Here is a 23,038-nt window from a genome sequence, read left to right as displayed (position 1 = left end):
TAAATGACTCAAATAAGTTATTTTATTAAAATAATAATATTAATCTTAATATTCCATAGTATTAAAAAAAACTTGCTTTAAAAATTCTTAAAAAAATTTGTAAATAAAAAAGATCAATGCACCAGCCTTTCTGTGTCTGAGTTTTTTCTAATATCTGTTTTGTAATAACTAAAAAAAATTTGTTTTTTAAAGTTAAAGTGAATTATTTAAATTTACGTCATAAGCAAATAACTTGTAGTGATTGAACAGAACGAAGAATCTCCAATATCACGATTATGGAAAAACTAGTTAGTCGGCGATAGTCATAAAACAATTTATTTTACCATCAGAATGTCTTAACTTTATTTTAACGATCTTTAAAATTTGCATAAATAGAGTAGATATTTTATCATTGTTATTGAGAAATAGGGGCTGAATAAATAGAACTTGTTTTTAGTTGAGTATGGAACAAAACAATATTTTTTATGAAAACTGTTGTTGCTTTTCAAAAGGAAATTGTGGATCATTCAAAAAACATAAAATTATAAACAATATGTTCTACATTCATCAGCTGGGAGATGTTGATGTCAAGATACACCTCATCAACTGAAAGGTAGTTATGTATTTTAAATGTATGCAGGCTGTAATATAATTTTTAAAATTACATACTTTATAACTACTCTGCAGTAAGATTTTTAAAAAAGCTCTTTGAACGAAAAAAAAAAAAGGATATTAATTAAATTCCCACTCTTTTAATAAATAATCACTAAACTAATCACGCTCTTGCAATATTCTATTTAAAAAAAAACAACAATATATTTTAAACTTGTTAAAATTTTTTGTGAATAGTAAGAATCAGATTATAAACAATGCTTTAAATGACACACCTAATAATTGTTTAAAAAATTGTTGTTAGGTCATGCGATCCAACGATAATAATGTTTGGGAATTGAACAAGAGTATGGAAATTTTAAAATTTAACCCTCGATCAAGTTGTTGTTGCCATATAGCAAAACAGATAATTTAATTAAGTGAAACAATTCACTTTAGGAAAAACAGAAAAAAGTGACAAGCAATAATGTTCATTAAGATTTTGCACTGAAATGAATTGTACCTTATCATTTGAAAGCGATGCTGAGTTAAAAGAACACATGCTATCCGGTCTTCATACAGTTCCGAAATCATTACATCGTTGGATAAAGTTCGCAACTCATTTGTTCATAAAATAAAAATTACTTTACAACTAAATATGCCAATTTCTTCGTTCTCTAACAATATTTCTGTAAAAGATAAATCACATTGCATAAACATTTTTGTATTGCAAGGTTGGGCATAATCAATTCAAAGTTCTTTTAGATTTTCAAATCAACAGAAAGCACTGTAGTATAGGTACTTTATTCGTGGAGAAGAATCAGGTTATAAAATGAGTCCTAAGCAGGTTCACATGCAATTGAGAAGGGAACTTCTGCTTGATCAATATGTAACTAGCCAACAGATAAGATCTTTATTTTCAAAAATGAAATAAAAATTTAGGTGAAAACTGTAATTTGTGTGTTTGTTTACATATGTTTAAAAAGATGTACAATTGATATTGCTGTAGATTTAGTAACCTGAAAAGAAAGGCATGCTAGTAGAACCGACAACAAAAAATAATAAAAATAGTCAGATTAACAATAACAAATAAGTTTATGACTGTAACCAGACAGGGGACAATGAAGATGATAATAAATATGAGGAAGACATCGTCGAACTTACAAAAGAAATTTATCTTGTATGGGAAGTGAATGATTTGGTTGCTACTGTATATAAAAAACAATGGAATATTAGATATATTGTGGAGGTAATATTATTCAAAGCATATATTAGTTTTCAAGTTTTTGTTTTGTTTTACGAAACAGTGCTCTAAATTAAAAGCAACATAAATAAAATGTAAAAATAGTTTAAGAAAGACATTATATGATTTTTTTATTTTAGTATTTCTGAATGAACAACTAATTTTTAATTTTTAAATTTTAAACTAAATTTTTAATTTTTAATTTTTAAATGGAAATATATTTAAATGTTTGATTTATGTTTCATTTAATTAGCAATATAGTTTTCTTGCAGTTCGATTTTTGTTCAGTTTTTAATTCATGTTATATCATGTGTGTGACAAAACCACACGGGTCTTTTTTATTACTATGTAAGTTTTATTACTATGTATGTTGTATTGACATTTGGATATGTTTACATTTTTACAAAACTTAGCGCCTCTGCCGTAATGGGTCATTTTGTGAGTACGCTATAACATTTTTTTTCTATTTCAAGCCTTAATATATGAATAGGCCTTATAGATCACATAACTTTCTTTGCATTTTTAGACTCGATATCTACGATACTTACAAATCCTGCAAAAAAAACCGTGTGCAACACTTTGCCGTTAGAAATAACTCCCATTTAAAATTGACAAAACTGAATTTTTTTGTACTTTTGAACTATGATAATTAGCCAACCGCACAGTGTCACGCAACTTTTTTATATTTCTTGGAGAGCTTTTGGGTTACGTCAGATAGTAACTACAAAAGTTATCTGCAACTTTTTGCCTTGCCAAAAAAATGGATTTAAAGGTGGCGAAAACTAAATTTCAAAAAAATTTTCAAAAAATCTTAAAATTTTTAACCCGGATTCCGAGTGAACAAAACATTTTTGAAAACTTTTTTTTTCCCCAACAAGTTTTCTCTTTATTCTGATCAGTACATAAAAAATTCAAGCAGTACGGAGGGGTTACTTCCACTGACTGCCTGATTCTTACAAAAAATGACTCTTAATTATAGATATAAAAATCCACGATAAAAATCGCTCGGTAACGTAAGTGATGTAACGCAAGTTAAATACGTAGTATCAAAAAAACAAGCTTATTTTCCTTAGCCGGTTACCTCTGATAGACTTTTGTATATTTTTTAAATTGGTATAGAATTCTTAACATCTTGTGAAAGTTTCTAATACAAACCGCTGTACTGATTCTAGAAATCTGACCTAAAAGTTGAAGCAACTTTTATACCTTGTTTTCCGTGTAACATAAGTTAAGTGGCATTTTCAGCAATAAGTTCGCCCTTTTTCGGTCATACTCAAAACTTTTTAGCTTATTTTAATCTTTAGACTAACAGCTTTCATACAAAATAGTTAAAAGTTTAACTTACAGTTTAAATAGGGAAATATTTGATAAAGTTGTTGCACTTGTAACGTAAGTTAAAAATGGAATTGGCCATATGGATTTTTTGAACCGAAGCTTTTGAAACGGCGAAAAAAAAATCGCTAATGACAAACGATACAAAGTTTATTATCAATTAATAATAATAACCTATTTGTCATATTTACTTAAAATAAGAAAAGTAGGAACTCTTTCAAATATTATTTCATAAAGTTATATTTAGTTATAATAGCAATAAAGTTTGCAAAATACTTTTTTTTTTTTTTTTTATAAAAAATCGTTTTAAACAAAACATTAGCACAAATATTTTAAGTGTTAAAAACCGTAAGGGTAATACAAAATCAAAAGATCTATATTTTTAAATGCCAATCTATAATCTAATTTTTTAACAAAATTTTTTTTTTACTTTTTAACAATTTTTATTTCAGTCATTTAAATTGTTACTTTGAATTATTTGTATTTAAAGTATTTTAAAATGTAACACAAGTTTGTTTTCTGTTTATTTTTTATAAAAGCAAACTATAGTAAATGGTAAATTATAGTTTGTAGTTAGCCTATATATTTTATTTATTTATATAAATAATAGTGTGTATTAGGAGGGTAGTCGCGAAGTGGTATGACTCAGGACGCCCTTGCAAATTAGTTATTTATTATTTACATTTAGCTACCTGTATACTTTCATTTCTTTATATTAGCGCGTGTAAGTTTTACATTTTTTGTATAAAATGGTTGTGTTTAAATTCATAAAGAATAAACTTAATCTTTAACCGTAGCTTAATAAAAACTATCGACATATAATTATGAACAATAGTCAGTTATAAAACTGCGCTATTGTTTATAGTTATATGTTGCTCGATCACTATTTATTAAATATGAATCATATTACCCTGTAATACATTGTTATCTGTAATAACAACTTACATTGTGCAATGGTGTAATGCAGTGCGATATTTAAAACTACTGATGTTTTAAACTTTTATTCATACAAATATGAAAAAGTCCTGTTAATTCTGATTTGGCTCCAAGCCCTCGATATGTTTTTTGGTAAATAATTAGCAATAGCAAAACCTCTTCGCTATTTCGCTAGAGCGCTATCTCCTAGTTCAAGTAGGTTATATATATATAATTATAAAATATAAAAATATATATATAAAAGGTTGCGGCATATATGCCGCAACCTTTAGCAAATGTTTTTCTGAAAAACGACTACAATATAAATCAGAAACAAAAGTGCGGTCTAAATTACTATTTACGATTCATATTTTTCCTTAAAACATTTTGGCAATGTTTTTCAGTTTGTTTTGTTGCCCAATTTGATAACATTTGAGAATGCAAAAAATTGGTTCATATCATTATAATTCTACCAACATGATTTGAGAGTATGTCAAAGCGTAATGCCTAATCTAAATATTGTTAATACTAAACAGAATTCAGACCCTAAACTTGTTATAATTTTTCTTCCCTTTTTATTGTAGTTAAAACCTATTATTTTTGCAATATTTGTATTTGAACCGTAATATAAACCGTAATAATTGCTTGCAACAGTTTCTAAATATTCGATAAGAACTTAAAAATGTTGTATGGTTCAAAGCCAATAAATTTAAAGTGTGCTCGATTATGTTTAATCTGTCGACTGTAAATTTAAATTGATTGGTTGTGTCATTTTGGCTGATAATAACTTATTTATTTCTTGTTTTTTTTTTATTAGTGATGTAATGATTTGTTACTAACTATTCGGTTTTATGACGCAACATTTTTTTTTAGTTTAAATTTAGAAAATCTTTTTATTGATTTAAAAAGTGCTTACCCAAAAATTAACCCTAAGCTAATGTATATAAACTCCACTACATCTATTCTAATTTTTTTTAAGTCAGTTCAACTCAATTTTTGAAGTCAGTTGAATAATGTAGACTCCTCTGCGCCTTATTGGGCGCAGAGGAGTCTACATTATTCAACCGTGTGAGGTTTTGTCACAGAGAGGGGTCTAACTTCAATAAACCTTCTTGTTCAAAATCTGTGAAAAATTGAGCATACAAATACAAATTTGTAGCGTGATTTTAGGGGGTGGGGTGTAGTAAAGCGTGAGGTTTTGTTGCAGAGAGGGGTTTTATTTTATTCGACCTCTTTGTCAAAAATTGCGCGACGTAATTTAAATACGACGAATTTTAACGACTTAATTTTAAACTTTAAAATATTTTTTTTACAAAATAAACAATTTTTTAGAACATTGCAATTTAATTTATTGGCAACTGAGTGTTAAAAAGATGGCGAATATCAGAGTTTCTAATGTTGTTTTTTAAACATTAACAGTAAATTAGAAAACTTTCCGTAAATTTTCAGAACTATCTTTTTACATGATTCTGATTCAACCTAATATTTTCTATCGTTATCACTCATTAAAGCAAGGAGAAAAGTAGTACCTTAGATATAAAAATTTCTTGAGACCCAATCAAATGTAAATAGAAATATATTGTTCTGTTTCTAACATGTGTATCTCTATAAATGCATGAAGAATTTTTGTATTGATTTTGTAACAAATTTAAAATATATTCCACTTAATAATACTATTAGTAAGTGGAATATAATTTAAATTTATTACCTATTAGTAATAGGCTATTAGTAATTGGAATATAATTTGAACTTATTACAAAATCAACATAAGATTTGTATTAGTATTACAAGGCTTGTATTTTTAATTATATCAAACAATTACTCTAAAAATAGCTTTTAAGAGCTTTTTAATATTTTTAGACATTTAGGTTTGATGATTCTAATATCTTTAATAATTAAAGATATGTTATTATAATAGAGTAATTGTTTGACATATTAACATTTCAGGTGTATATATAATTAACTTCCAGTCATGGAACAAACTCCAAACATTTATATGTTTATACTTACGTAAAATAAGAATGCTTTGCGGTGATTGGAGCCAGGGAACAAAAAAATGAGGGGGATTTAAATTTTGAGAGGTTTACAAATTTTATATGGTCATAACTTTTGAATGTTAAAAGATTGTTGTATGAAATTTAAAATTTATTGATGAATATAACTTTAGTCAAGAATGGAAAAAAAAATTTCTGTCAACTTGTTGCTCTTACATTTGGGGCAGTTGTGGGCAAAATTTTAGGGCTTTTTTGTTCCCAGGCTCCAATCATTGCAATTTTTTACAAAGCATCCTTATTTAACATAAGTACAAACATATAAATGTTTGGAGTTTGTTCCATTTCTGGAAGTCAGTTATCTCAAGTTACAAAAAAAGCTGGATCCGCCCCTATATATATATATATATATATATATATATATATATATATATATATATATATATATATATATATATATATATATATATATATATATATATATATATATATATATATATATATATATATATATTTTAATTTTAGGTGCCCCAAGAAGTCCTAACGGTCTTGTCACAGAGCACCGCGAAAGTGCATTTAACCAGGAAGTTCACGCCTCCTTCCTTACCGTGACGCGACAATACGTCCAGGGCTCGTTTCGAACCTGGATCTCTTGCTTAAAAAGCAAGTGTTCTAACCACTGCGCCACGGCCGCAAATATATATATATATATATATATATATATATATATATATATGTATATATATATACATATATATTAACGAAGAAAAAACAACTTTTTCTATGGTACTTTGAGTTTCATGCCTATACGGCAATCATCAGCCATTGAATACTGATGATTGCCGTATAGGCATGGTGATTGATGATTGGACTGATGATTGGGCTGATGATTGGGCTGATGATTGGGCTGATGATTGGGCTGATGATGATTGGGCTGATGATGATTAGGCTGATGATTGCCGTATAGGCATGAAACTTAAAGTACCATAGAAAAAGTTGTTTTTTCTTCGTTAATATATATGTATATCGCTCTATTTGAAGTATCTTTTTAATATTGAGCACTCTTTTACGACTATGAGTTTTGTTTTATTGTTGTAATACAAAATAGCCTTAAATATCAATATATATATATATATATATATATATATATATATATATATATATATATATATATATATATATATATATATATATATATATATATCAAGCATCAATTAACTGAAAACAAACTAGCCTGTGTCCCACATGCAATGTGTTAAAACTGATTAATAAAAAACAATTTAATTATTAAAACTTAAAATTTTACATTAAGAAAATATTTTTACATATCATACAGAGTTAAAATTGGTATCAGTTTTGTATATCGTACAAAGATCAAAATCAAAAAATAAACCAACAAGCATTATAAATCTTTTTGGAAAAGACATTTCTTTGCAAAGTGGATTTTAGATTCTTGGACAATTTAGATTTTTAATTGAGATGTCTGGATAATGTTCTGTTTTACACTTATTGCATTTAACAACCATACTTCTTTTGATTGCAGCTAGCTTCAGGTGTTACATTCTTTAGTTTATTATTTAGCTGATTTGAGTTGCTTTATTTTTTTTTTTTAATGAGAATTTTTTATATTGAAATTTACAGAGTAATATTTGTGTGAAAAATATTAAAATTATCTACAGCTTTTACCGATTTCTCAGTTCTGAAGCATGTGTCTTAGAGTCGAATTTAGTCCAAATAGAGATCAGGCTAAAAGTTTAAGAATTTTCTCATATGAATGTTGTCTCAAAAGTAGGTTACAGTCAGTAAATATTTCATAATGTCTCAAAAAATTTTAAGATTAAAATTGATTCTAAAACATTTAGCTTCTAGTTGAAAAATTTGTCATGAAAACTGTTTTGATTGGTTTAGTGCAAAAAAAACAACAACATTAAAAAGCAGTAGAGAGACACATTAAAATAAAATAGTTTTATTAATTTATCCCTTAATTTAAATAAGGGTTATATATATATATATATATATATATATATATATATATATATATATATATATATATATATATATATATATATATATATATATATATATATATATATATATATATATATATATATATATATATATATAAATTACCCTGAAATTGAGGAAATGTGCCCAAAATTTAAAAACTACGCACTAAAACATGTTAAAGAATTTTTTAAACCAAAATGTTCATCAATGAAATGTTTGATTTAAATTATATAAAGAATTTATAAATAATTTCACCTAAAATCATTGTTTTTTGCTTTATAAGTTGTTAATTGTAATATTTTTCACATCACTTTTTAAATAAGTTTACATTAAAAAAAATAATAGATAAGAAATAAACTATATATTTTATATATAGTTCATTTTATATATTTAAATAATTAGCTAATTTTACTCTAATAAGAATAATTTTTTATTAAATAATTTTTTAACTGTTAAGTTAAAACTTTATTTGTTAGAAAAAGAAAAAATGCAAAATAAACCACATTACATCAAGAAAGAGAGTGTTGTTGCTGCTGCAGTTGCTAAGCAACTGTATGGTTTGTACAATCTTTTAATGTTTTATAAATATTTATGTAAACATTTATAATTCTTGTATAACTTAACAAAAAGTTTTAAAGGTTAGTAAAAATGTTTTATGATAAAGAAATTTGTTTAAATGTTGAGTTTAACTTCTTTAAGTTACAAGCCTAAAAATGTTACCATGTTAGATTACGTGTTATTATGTTTAAGTGATTGTTATTTGAGAGATAGAATGGTTTATAGGTTATTTAGCTTATAGGTTATCAAAATTAAATTGATTATTGAATAGTGAGTTAAAGTTAAAGTGATCCCTGATCTGTCCAATAACAGTAAGAAAGGCATAAAAAAGAAATGTAAACTTGAACACCAGAAAACCATGGAAAAGTGTTTAACAACGTTAAATGCATTTCCATTGTTATTTTTAACACTGGTAAAAGAGCATTTTTCCCATTGATGAGATGTAGGATTGTATAAAATTGTGATGAATAATAATGGGCTACATGAATCCAAAAGAGTATATCAAACAAATATGGGTTTCAAAATTTTGCATATTTAGTAAAGTTTGGTTGCAGGAATGCATAATGAATATTGAATAATAGATTGTTTTATTGCATAAGAACTGATTTTTCAATTGAATCCTATTAAATTAAGATTCAGTCAAAACAAGATAGTTCTACCTTTTATTTTCATTACAAAATTAGTTACAAAATTATTTGTATTATTTGATTTTTGAGACTGATTTTATTTTTATTGTTTAATTCTAAAAGTAATAATTTTTATTATTGTTTCCAGTTTCAAGGCAAACAACATCTTTTGTTGTACAAAAAAAAAGGTTTTTAAAAATCATTACTTCCTCAAAGCATACTAACTGTATCTAAAATTTATAATTACTTAAAACATTTCATTATACTTTACTATGAGGTAATTGCTTGCTAACAGCAATTTAAAGTATGTCTATTTATAAAAAGTCTGTTTACACATTAAAGAGCAATCTTTAGTATTAAAAAAATGATTTTTTTATATGCAAGTTTCAGTATTAGCTAATTATGTTTAATAAACAATTAAGTTATATGACTTATAATTTATGAACAATTTTTTTTTTGATTGCAAATAATACCAGTGAATTTTTATTATGCAAAGTCATTTTTAAAGTATTAGTATTTTATAAAGCTTAATAAAATCTAAAACTATTGTTTTTTTAAATTTAAAAATTAATGATTTTATTATGTCATAGTAAATTATTTTCTATGGTTTTTAAATTATTAGAGAGTTTATAGAGTGGAAATAAAACCTTTTTTTTATAATCATAATTGTTTAAAAAAGAAAAAATCTTTTTGCATTGCATTTAAAACATTTTTCTCGTGTTAATTGTTAAGACATTTCACAGTTTTTTTTTGTTATAACTTTTAACTATATGAATAAATTTTTTTTGAAAATAAATTTTTGTCTCAAACTTTATTAATATTTGTTAGTAAATATTTCAAGGAGATTTAAGGAGTCATGATATTAAAATTTTTTATATTACAGCAATCAGATGCTTTGACTAGTTGTCATTTTAAATGTTTATGTGTATATTGTATATATACAAATTATAAACAATATATGTGTATATAAAATTTGATATATCTTAATACATGCTATTTCAAATCTTTTTAAAATTAGAATTATTATATTGGGTTTTTATATTGTAAACATTGCATAAGATATGGTTTTGCAATTTGCAAAAGAATTTTAAATAGACACATTGCAACATTGTTAAATAATATTAAATTTTTATCACAAAAATATGTTTTAAAACATGTTTTGTGATAAAGAAATTATTTTATATATTTTTTTTACTTTTTTTAACACCTCTCTCCTAACCCTAAATCTTTAAAACTTGTGAAACTGCGTCTATAATAAAATTAGTAATTAAAAATCTTTTTGCAGCTGACTTGTTTTTAAACTTCAATAGTAAAAAAACAAAACAATGAAAAAACAAGTCAATATTTAAAAGAAAAGGTGTACTCATATATTATTAAAAATATGATTACTTAATTTTTTAGGAAGTTATACCTAGATATTCAACGTAGAGAAGAATCATTTGATTTAACTGATCCTTATATTGTTGGCAACTTAGATACAAACTCTGGAATTAAGGTAAATTTTTATGTGTTATATATTCATACATACATACACACACACATATATATATATATATATATATATATATATATATATATGTATATATATATATATATATATATATATATATATATATATATATATATATATATATATATAAAACTCCTAACTGGTTGTCAGATTTTTCCATATTTTGTTGACATAAAAAAAAACTTAAAATACAAGATCGGAAGTCGATGTAGCAGTACTGTGTTGCAAGTCAGGCTATTTGTTAGTCGATGTAGCAGCACTCCATTGCGAGTCAGGCTATTTGTCAGTCAATGTAGCAGCACTCCATTGCGAGTCAGGCTATAAGATAGTTGATGTAGCAACACTCCACGCATGATTTACAGTAAAAAAAATAAAAACATTTTATTTAAAAAAATAAAAACATTGTTTATATTATTAAAAACATTCAGAATGTTTTAAAAACATTCAGAATGTTTAAAGCTTAAATGTTTAAAAATTAAAAACATTCAGAATGTTTTTAAAAACATTCTGGTCAATTAAATTTGCGTTTTTTTTTTAAAAAACGATTGTTGGAAGAAAATCAAAAGTAATTATAAGTGATGTATTTGTTGGCAAAAGAATCATTTTTTACCTTAATGTACTCCCAAATGCAACAATTTATAGAACTATATATATATATATATGTGTGTGTGTGTGTTCATCAGGCTTCCTGATGAACCTACAGATAGAGAAACAAATTTTTGAAGAAAAATCTAGATGTGTTTTTACTAATTTATTATTACTCTGTTCTTTAAGAATATTGAGCACTCTATTTGCAGAATACGCTGACATAATTTATATATATATATATATATATATATATATATGTGTGTGTGTGTGTGTGTGTGTATATATATGTGTATATATATATATATATATATATATATATATATATATATATATATATATATTTATATATATGTATATTTATATACATATATATTTATATATATATATATTTATATATATGTATATATATAAAAATTAGAAGAAAATCACTTAAAAGTTTTTTTTTAATTTAACATTGTGTTTCGTCAATAAAGACTCATCAGAAATGAATGGTCTAATTAATAAAACTTGAATTTATACCAAAAATTAAATTACAGGAACTCGCATATGTCTTAACTACTGTAAATTGTCACACATTTGTGAAATTTGCTGACACTATTATAAAAAGAATTCTTTAGAAATGATTACTTATGCTTTTTTTTTTTTTTTAAAAAAAAACATTTTTTAAAAGGGGGGATTTAACGTAACTATTATTTGAGCTCATTTATTTTTATAGTTTTTTAGGAAAAATTTATTTTCGTGCTAACATTTAGAAATTAATTCCAATTTTTTGTTTAATAAGCATTCTTTGTTTGCATGTGGGTCAAATCATTATATTTCAACCAATTTTGAGAAAACTTTATGGGGCACCATCTCTGATTTTCCTGATTTTTATATATCATTATCTACATTATGTAGATAGGTTAAATTTGAAATTTCAGACTTCCAAGTTTAACGGTTTAGAAAACATAGCTTTATAAACACTGCGCAGTGGCCCCTCTTGATTTAAGAATTGTAAGAACAAGCTACATTAAAGCCTCATAACTTTTTTCTAACTTCTAACTCAACAAGTGCCTCATTTTTTCTAGAAGTGTTTTCTGGGTAGTTCTGTATTAAAAATACTGGTTTTTGTTAACTTGTGTCATATTAGAAAAAATTATAGCCTCCTCAACTTTAAAAAAATTTGAAAAATTCTAAAAAAGGCCAAAATGAAGTTAACTGTAGTACTTTTCTATTCTACAACAAGTCCTTACAGTTTAGTTTTCTGATTAGCTACTCTTATCTGAAACAAACAGGCAAAAAATAAGCCACTTGTTGCATTTTAGAACTGAAATATATCTAAAAATGTATTGTCCGTTTGCCAAAAAAGTTCCATTTTCAGCCATTTTGAAATGCTCATAATTTTTTCTAACACTTTGTATTGATCTAAGCTTAACAACAACAAAGACCATAAGATCCAACTATCTGAAAATGCAAGCATTTTTTACTTGTTACATTCACAACAAAAACAGCAGCATTTTAAAATAGCCCTACTTTTTAATTATCAAGGGTAGGATGCATTATTGGTACCCCATTGCCCCTCCCCCCTAACCTGCCTATTAGGATATTCAATGGGTGCAACTGATTATAAATTGTTTAAAAAAAAAATAAACAATATGATTGATTGCCCCATGCTGATCTATTTTTTAACCTGGGTAGGGGCACAAATAAAGGGGCAATAACTAGTTAAAACCCAGTATTATTGTTAAATAGTGACTTTAAATATAGTTTACACAATTAAAGAGTGTTATATCTCAAAGTTAAAGACCTTTGATTTTTTACAAAATAATGTTGAACATTTTTTATAAGACTTTCATAATATATCAAGGGGTTATGATACATCAGGGTGCTTAAAAAGTATAATAACTTCTATAATAAAAATAAATAATGAATTATAAAGGAAAAAGTCAAAACTTGTTAGATACCACTTTTATTATTAGCTTTGGTTTTTACTTTTTAATTGATAATTAGTTGCTAATTCAAAACAGTTAATACAGTATAATTTGTTTAATCTTGTTTTTTATTAAATGGAGTAAAATCCTCTGTTTTGGAGCTCAGGCTCATGTAATGTGGCAATAATATCATTAACTGGATACCAATGGATATCTGGTGTTTTTGGATATTCGAAATAATTGCCAGCTTTATTTTAACAGCTGACAGATATATAGTCATCTTTAACATCTATTACCTTTCCAGGAAAGTTCACAAAATAATGATCTTATACCCAACCAGCAATATTGTTGTCAACAATTATTGACTTTTGTGTATTAATACAAGTATCTTCCAGCATGTGAAAAATGTCAAATGTTGTGCTCATTGATGTTACATAAGCTTTTAAACAACATGATAGAGGTTAGAAACAATGATATGAGCGGGCTCCTTTGATAGCAGGAACATTCTCAAATCATTTAGCAAGTACTTCATGAGTGTTAACAGCTGTTTCGTTTTCAAAAATATAGAAAAATCTAAAAATAAATTTTAACATTAATTTTATAATCCAAGAACATAATTTTAAAAATACATTTAGTAAGCACTTTTAAGTACCATTTTTTAAATAATTTTTCTTATAAAAAAACTTATAGCAAAAAGTTCAAAATTTGTTTTATTAGGATTGACATTTTATAACTAAGACTATTATAAGCTATTTTCTTTATTTCAATTTAAAGTTTATATCGATATTGGATACAAGACATCCATTATTTGAAAAAAAATCATAACCAAAATCCATGTGCATTTAGACAACAAAGTGCTATACCTTATGTTTTTAAAATTTTCTTTAGCAACTAAAAACATGTCCTTTGGTGTCAAAATTTGATTTCCGATTGGCCTTTAGAGGGACAGGTTATTAATTACTCTTTTCACTGTACCACCTACTCCATCACTTTTTCCATGTGCAGTGCCAAAAAATACCAATCTGCTTTCAGCCCGTAGTCTTTTTCATGAAAGCAAAGGTTTTTCAAATTAAACCTATAATACATTAAGAAAAATTATATTCATAAAGTGAAATCGATAAGTTTAATAAAAAAAATAATATCCGAATTATTCTATAGCAAATTTGAAAAACATCATTCCAATAGCCGAAGAATATTGTTTGTTTAGAATTGGTTAATCAGAATTTTTGAATGATGCAAACTAAAAAATTAACCTATTTTTATACCGGCTGCCTGCACCATTAGTGAAATAATGAATCTTTTAAATTTGTGGATATTCTTCTTTCAGAATAAATGAATGAATCTGATTGATATAACACAATAACATTTGCTTTCTAGGGTCAGTTTTTCATTTAAAGATCTCATATATATAACAAATGGATGAAGAGTTGCCTGATTTTTAGAAAAATATGATGTCTGAATTTCATCCTGTATGACAAATGAAAAATTTTCAGCAAAATCCATTTGTATATTACATTCATTTGCTTTCAGGCTTTCTTTTAACTGCTTTAAAAAGTCTGAGATTTGCTGACATAATGATGTTTTGTGAGTTTATATAAGTTGTTTGTTAACTCCTCAAAAAAACTCATCAAGGTTTTTAACTATTGTTTCCAAGGAGTATCTATCAGTTTTCAACCATTGTTTATAAGTTATTTTATTTGCTGAATCGCCAACCAGATCATTTAACTTTATTTCAATTTTTTCTTTTCTGGGACACTTTTTACACTCGTGAAACATGCATTCTTTATTTTGTAATGAGCATAGAGCTAAGGCCATCAGTTCTTTTAAATTTAATTCATTTTTAAATGCAAAGCTCTTGCTTGCTTTACCATATATTGTGTTGTTTTAAATTCATTTAATGTTTCCTGAATGGTCCAATAGACAGGAACTAAGGTGAGTAATTTATTTTCTTTGAAATACTATTCTCATTATAAAACTTTTGTTTTAGCTGTTCTACTAGACAATCTAAAGAGGAGATTTTAAGCAGTTTGTGACACTACTTGCTCAAATAAATTCAAAGATTTAACAACATAACTTTTTTTTAAATTTTATTGTCATTTCGTAACATGCTCATACTTAATGATCTTTTAATCGGCAACAAACCAAATTTTATAAGACAAGGATTTAGATTATCAATTTGTATAACAGAGTTATCAGGTAATACATAATCTATTATATATATACATATATAATATATATATATATATATATATATATATATATATATATATATATATATATATATATATATATATGTATATATATTTATATATATGTATATATATTTATATATATGTATATATATTTATATATATATATTTATATATACATGTATATATATGTATATATATATGTATATTATATATATGTATATTATATATATATATATATATATATATATATATATATATATATATATATATATATATATATATGCATACAATATATTGGCATAACAGAGGGTGAATGAAAAAAGCTTATTGCCAATCATAAGCAATCTTTTAAAAATAAAAAGTATTCAAAAGACACCATGCTGTCAATATATATATGGGAATTAAAAGGTAAAAATATTTATGATTTTATACTGAATTGGTCCATCCTCAAAACAGCGCCTGCATATAACAATATTTCCAAAAAATGCATACTATGCCTACAAGAAAAATTTAAAATAATTACATATGCAAATCAAGAATGCTTATTAAACAAAAAATCGGAATTAATTTCTAAATGTAGGCACGAAAATAAGTTTCTCCTAAAAAACTATAAAAATAAATGAGCTCAAATAATAGTTATGTTAATTCCCCCTTTTATAAAATTTTTCTTTTTTTTTTTTTCAAAAAAAAGCATAAGTAATCATTTCTAAAGAATTCTTTTTATAATAGTATTGGCAAATTCCACAAATATGTGAAAATTTACAGTAGTTAAGACATTTGCGATTTCCTGTAATTTAATTTCTGGTATAAATTGAGATTTTATTAATTTGATCATTCATTTCTGATGAGTCTTTATTGATGAAACACAGTGTTAAATAAAAATAATTTTTGTCAAGTGATTTTCTACTTATCTATAATTGCTTTGTTCTTTTAAGAACATTGAGCACTCTATTTTGTATATATTTAAACAACTTTAAAATACATTTTAAAGTTGTTTAAATATATATATATATATATATATATATATATATATATATATATATATATATATATATATATATATATATATATATATATATATATATATATATATATATATATAATATATATATATATATATATATATACATATATATATACATTATATATATATATATATATATATATATATATATATATATATATATATATATATATATATATATATATATATATATATATATATATATATATAATGTATATATATATGGCTATTTCCACGATGGAAGAGATAAATTTTGTGTTTAAAAATATCTTTTTTCTAAAAACTTTTTTTACTTTAATTCTAGTTTAAACACCTTAAAGTTGTTGTTAAAATACATATTTAGTAGAAAATATTTGAACCAAGTAAATAAATTTGATGAGTGTTAGCAGCTCTATTTTCTTTTTATTATTCAAAAAAGTGAGTAAAATATGAGGGCAAGTTATTGCAACATTTTAGACAAAACATATTTATATTTTTGTTTAGAAATATTTCAAAGTGCTTTTTTGTCACATACACATTTGCAAAAATTAGTTTGCGTCGCTGAACTAGAAGATAAAAAGTTTAATTATGACTGTGACATTATGTTTTAGGGCAAGGTTTTTTTAGAAATTCTATAATATAATGTGAACTTTCTAACACTATAAAAAAAAATTGGTTGAAAAGGACTATATTAACTTATAATTATAGTTAAAAAGCTGTTGCATCACTGAACCCATCAACGGGATAATTAGTATTTTATAAAATAGCGTCCGAATTTTCAGATTTCATTGTGGGTTTTGGTCAAATAAATTTTGCTTTTTAGTATTGCGAAGGGCTATTAGTAAATATTTGTAAATTATTGGATTTATGTTGGCATTTTCTTATAAAGTTCTAAATTTTTAAGAAATGGAATCAAAATTAGAAGAAAATTTTTTTTATGCAGAATAACAAGCTAATTATGCTTCTAGGAATCCTGATAAAAAGAAAGGAATGTCGAGAGTAAGATCTAAGAGATACTGAGAAAACCGATCCTAATAAAAAGCAGCTTATACTGCTAAAGCAAAATTAAGAGTTGTAAAAAGTTACACTCTAAAAAGAAAACTTATAAATCAATCAAAGACTAAGCTCATCTTTTAAAAATGTTCAACAAAGTGGAAAAGCATTGAAAAAAGTTCACTACCAAATTCAAAGATAAAACATGCTGAAATTCTTTCTATTCTTTTTAATAACTCTGCTTGTAAAGAAAATCTGGGCACCTCCAACACGTTCAAGGCTGTATGGTCTTTCTGAAAGGGATGTTTTAGCAGTTGTAAACTTTTACAATGGCGCTGAAGTTTTCCAAATATCACTGAACAAAAAAGATGTCACTCAGATTCAATTATCTGATGGAAAAACAAACAATATTCTGATATGTCATTTATATTATATGCTAAAAGAAGCTTTCAAGTTATTCAAGGAAAAGCATCAGCACATTAAAATTTATCCTTTGTCCACGCAATTTGAAATCTGTTACAAAATTTCTGCATTATGTTTTTGTTTGTAGTTTGCATGGAAATATGCGATTTGCTTTAGATGCATTAACAAAATCAATTCAAGTATCTTCAATCAAAGTTGGATCTGAAATGATAAATAACTTTGTTTGTAAATATATAGAATTTTTATTACTCTAAATCAATCTTGATTTAAAATTTTATAATATAAATTAAACTCAATTGTATTGACATAACACTGACACATGTCAAAAATTAAAACATGAGTTCAGTGATGCAACACAGAAAAAAATATTTTTTATCAGCATACTTTTAAATGGAATTTTCTCTGAAATATTATTATTGTTAGGCTAATTAGATTTTTTTGTTTTTAACTTATTTATTTGGAAATAAGGCAGTCTTAAAAAAAGCCACTAGCAACAAAGTTTTCATACCATTTTATTTTACATAAAAAAGCTATCAGTTTGGTGTACGCAATGTTCAGCGATGAAACAAAAAGATTAAAATCATGTTTAAAAAGTTTTGTTGTTTTGTAATAATTTTAATTATACTCAGGTGAAATAGCATGGGAAAAACGTTATCATTCTGAGCATAAAAATAATGTGATTTTTATATATCTTTGATTTTTCTTGAATAACTTTAAATTTAACTGAATCCAAGTTCATTTTTTTGTTGTCTTGTATCGTTTTCTAACATTACAGATATTTGCAACTGCAGATAATTGCAATTACAGATATTTGCAAAACCTGTAATACTAACGCAAAATCTGCTGCTGACCTGATCTGGCATTGACTAGATTTTACAAAAGCTCCTATTCCATCATCCATTCATTTTGTCAATGTACGGTATAACTGAAGATTTTGTATGATCAGTTGAATCAGAAACTATAGCAAATGTTTTCAGCTCAACATTCCAGACTACAAGGATCATGATAGAAACTTGATTTTGACCAAAGCGAGCCTCTTGCGGTTCATTTTGATAGAAATACCTAATGTTTTCATTAGGTATTTCTATCAAAATATTAATTTTAATATTGGGATAATCCAAGTTGCCCAGTCAACTTGGATTATCCCAATATTAAAATTAATATTTATCGAAACTTGCTTCAGTTTCTTAAAAATAGTTGATTTTTTTTTTTACAAACGCATGTCTAACGAACCTATCACGCCTTGCTGATGTGTGTTAGATGAGTTCTGTTACTGTAGATTTTTTTGAAATTTCTTCGATGTTTGCATATTTTAGTTTCAGGCTTTCTCTTATTTATATTAATTTAGAAAAAGTTAAATCCAACCCACTCCAACAAATTAACAAGCCACACATCCTAAAATTTAAATTAAATTTAAATACATGTAAATAAAAATAAACAAAAAATGTTAAAAAAAGTTTTTGGTAACAAAAAAAATTGTAGATGTAAATAATATGATGGTGTTAATTATGCTATATAAAACTTGTACCAAATACGATTAATATTTCATATTATGATTTACTTATATATGATGTACTCTATAATATGATAATCATATATATTATGCGCTTAATGTATGTTTTTGTATAGTTTATGTTTAATATAAATACAATTTTTAAGGTTCTTCGTAATAATTTCTTTGAAAATGTCAACCAGAATAATTCTAAAGAAATATCTATAAAACAAGAAATTGTTTTAATGGAAAATTTTCCTAAATTAAATGAGCGTGAGCAAAAATTAAGATTGCATATAGAGCAACAAATGGCACAATGTACAAATATGCATGTGGTTTCACCATATATTTCTGCTGGGCTTCCACAAAAAAAATCTTTACAGAAACTTGAGATAAGGAAACTGCATAGGAGGAGGCAAGTCAAAGTTTGTAAATTTTTTTCTTTTTGTATTTTGAAGTTGAATTATATATTTTTAAACTATTTTTAGAGCAATGTCAGCTAGAAGAGTTGGTAGACGGCACACTGTTGTTCGCAATACTCCCCCACAGAGAATAACTAGTGCTGAGCGTGAGAGAATTGTTAATCTAACAACACGATTACTTGTTGCAACAGTAAGTAATTTTTATTTGTATATTTAAAAGATGTTTTTATAAAATAATGGTATGTATATATTATTTAAAATGTGTATATTTGGAAATTTTTTACTCTAGTATGTATAAGGGTAATCAAGTAAAGCAACAAAGAATTACTAAAAATCTTTATTTCTTAACTTAATTTATTAATCAGAGTATAAAATTATTAAAAATTACTATTTTAAAAAGACTATGTTTATAAAACAATATTTTTTTCATTTTGTTGGAAAAATGTATGCTTGTAAATGAAAAGTATATATATATATATATATATATATATATATATATATATATATATATATATATATATATATATATATATATACACATACAGCCCTCGGAATTAGAGTCGGCATTCGGCAATGCTGACCTAACTGCAGACCTAGAAGTGTTAGATGTGGGCAAAAAGTTGCCAACCTCATTTCTATGTTTTATTGTAAAACTTTTTTAACAAATCTTTTCTACTGATCTGATGCCAACCTCTAACAGTAACATAAATATATATATATATATATACCCATACTGTAAATGTTTGCTTAATTCAGCATTATATATTTTAATATCTTATAATTATAATATCTTTTTAATTACAAATATAATTTGATAGAAATCTTTTTATAATATTTTCTATTAATAAAAAAATCTAAATTGATTTTATATAAAAAAATATTCTTGATTAATTGTGATTATAAAACCTTTTTTTTTCATTCACCCATGGTTAAGTTAGTATATTTATTGTTTTTAAAGAATCAAAGCATGATTGTCAAAATGTGCAAAATTTTTTTCCAGTTTCCTTTTTTTTTAAATTTTTTTTCAGATATTTATTAACTGATAATTTTTTAACTTTTCCTAATATTGTCGCCATTTCGTTATTTTTTTATTTGGTAGATTAATAGTTGGATTTTTTAATACTTTGTTTTAAATTTTAAACTTTATTCTTTATTAAACAAAATTAAAAAAATTTGCTACTTATAAATATCTTGTTATATTTAAAATGTTTAGGAAAGTATTGCCCTTCCTCAAAATCGAAACCAATCTCAAGAAAGTCAAACCAGTAAAGTAAGTACAAAATTGTTTCAATTTTGTTTTAAATATTTTGGAGTATTTTTTATTAACATGTTCAAAAAAAAATTGAACTACTGCATACTGTTTTTGAAACAGTTCTTTTGAAGCAAACTTTGCTTATCCAATCAAAAACGCAGTTTTAAAATATTAAAAAAAAAATGGTTTTCATGAATAACTTTATTATTTTACTTAACTCTGAAAATTTTTTACCTTGAAGGAAGAAAAAAAAAAGTAAAAATAATGCTTGTTAAGAGTGTTTTTATCTTTAAAAAATATAGTAGTTGTTGTGTGGCAGAACACATGTGAAGAGCACAATGGAAAAAACAGCAGAGTCACATTTTTCACATTTTGAGAAAACCTAAGTTAAAGGTTTGAAACCTTTTTATTACAAATTATGTGAGAAACTGTCAATTCTTTTAATTTTTAAGGGAAGGTCATCCATTTAAGCATCAAATTTTAACAAATAAATATTCTGAAAATCATGTTAGCTCATGGAAAATTTTGTTTTTTCAAAATGTGTTCAGATTAGACTCTGCTGTTTTTTCCGTTGATTAGGACTTTGCCTGTTTTTCTATTGTAACACATAAGAAATAACTATATAAAACCATTAAATTTTAAAATTTTTTTATTTTAAACAAATAAAAAAATAAAAAATGCATGAACATTCACTGGTCTTGACCCTCATCTTCAACTTTATCGTCATACGGCAGAGCATCATAGAATGCCTCATTGGTGGTAAATTTTTTGAGGACTTGGAGGTCTTTGTACTTTGCAGCTGATATAGCCAGTCTGTCTTCATACAAAGCTACTGGCACTGCTGTGCATACTGAAAAATTGTTTTTTCTCGTTGGAACAATGATGTTTCTTTTCAAGAAAATACTGTTCCATGAGTCTCTGTGACAAATGGTCCCTGGACCTTCATCCTTGTTAAAAACCATTTCCCGAATGGGGCGCGTGGGGAACGGGCAGCCTTTCTTATACAATGGCCTTAGAAAGCCGGAGAAGTTTTTGACCAGATCCTGTTTAACATCAGTCACGTTAAATGGTGTAGGATGTTTTCGTGCTTCACTAAATATTTTTATCCAGTCTTCTGGAACACTAGCACTAGACTTTGTATTTACTGGACCCATGTCCCTGTCACACTCCATATAAGAATGTCTGCGCTCAGGGAATGTTACTGTCACTGAGGTAAACCTTTTTCTATGGTGCACCATATAATCTAAAAACCGAATCAGGGTAAAGTTCTTATTCTGTCCTGAGCAGGAATCAACCTGAGTGGTCATACAGGAAAGAAGCCACCTCATCTGAACCTTTCCTAGCGACAGTCTCATCATAGCAGTAAAGAAAAACATCATCAGTTGATAGTTGGTGAATGTTAAATGATTGGTATGTGAGGTTTCTGTTGTAGTAAAAGTCATTGGTGGACTTGTTGGGTAGGTTGACATTTTTTTGGTAGTCAAACGTAAAGGCCTCAAGATGAGGTATAATCTTGGCCCTTCGCTTAGCGTCTCTTTTTCTCCGGTAGAATGTGTCAGCCTTTCGCTGGTGGAGATCTTTTTGAAATTTTAACTGCTTCAGGTCCCTTATGAGGACTTCATTTGTTGGGTCTGATTCAAGAGTCTTTGTAGCAATTTCTATTTTTGCCAAGAACTGGTCGCAGGCTGAGCAAGTGTCGGTTCTTGGGTACCCAAAGCCAATGTTAAAATCGTTGTTGAATATAAGCCTGTATGACTCATACACTAAACTGTCTCCTGGCCACTTCTCTTGATATAAATCAAACATCTTGGAGATGCTGAGTTCTTCTGGCAGGTACAGCCGTCTCGTCTTCTCTTGTGAGTAATGAGACTGTCGACCCCTAAACGAAGAGATGTGGTCTCTTATTCTCTGCCGCAGTTCATCAGATATTTTGTGATGACTGCCATGCTTTCCTCGTCCATCAACAGGAGGCAGGCCTGGGATGAGTAAAAAAAATTAAAAAAATTAAAAA

General features: G+C 25.9%; 1 protein-coding gene across 8 annotated transcripts in view; it reads left to right on the top strand.

Moving 5' to 3' along the window:
• The window catches only part of LOC100204458 (ankyrin repeat domain-containing protein 31), a 157,904-nt gene that overhangs the window by 84,246 nt on the left and 50,620 nt on the right, over nt 1-23,038 (top strand). For 4 of the 8 annotated variants that reach the window (XM_065791560.1, XM_065791562.1, XM_065791561.1 and 1 more), the window contains exons 1-6: nt 7,360-7,604; nt 8,535-8,615; nt 10,644-10,737; nt 19,521-19,768; nt 19,842-19,965; nt 20,989-21,045. In XM_065791560.1, coding sequence (XP_065647632.1) covers nt 19,599-19,768; nt 19,842-19,965; nt 20,989-21,045 — 351 coding nt within the window. In that variant the 5' untranslated portion in view covers nt 7,360-7,604; nt 8,535-8,615; nt 10,644-10,737; nt 19,521-19,598. Of the gene's footprint in view, nt 1-488; nt 593-7,359; nt 7,605-8,534; nt 8,616-10,643; nt 10,738-19,520; nt 19,769-19,841; nt 19,966-20,988; nt 21,046-23,038 lie in introns of those variants that run through there. The other 4 variants (XM_065791559.1, XM_065791558.1, XM_065791564.1 and 1 more) reach the window with 4 other exon arrangements.

Source organism: Hydra vulgaris, chromosome 02, assembly GCF_038396675.1.
Source record: "Hydra vulgaris chromosome 02, alternate assembly HydraT2T_AEP".
Lineage (NCBI taxonomy): Eukaryota > Metazoa > Cnidaria > Hydrozoa > Anthoathecata > Hydridae > Hydra > Hydra vulgaris.
This window is presented reverse-complemented; position numbering and strand designations above follow the sequence as displayed.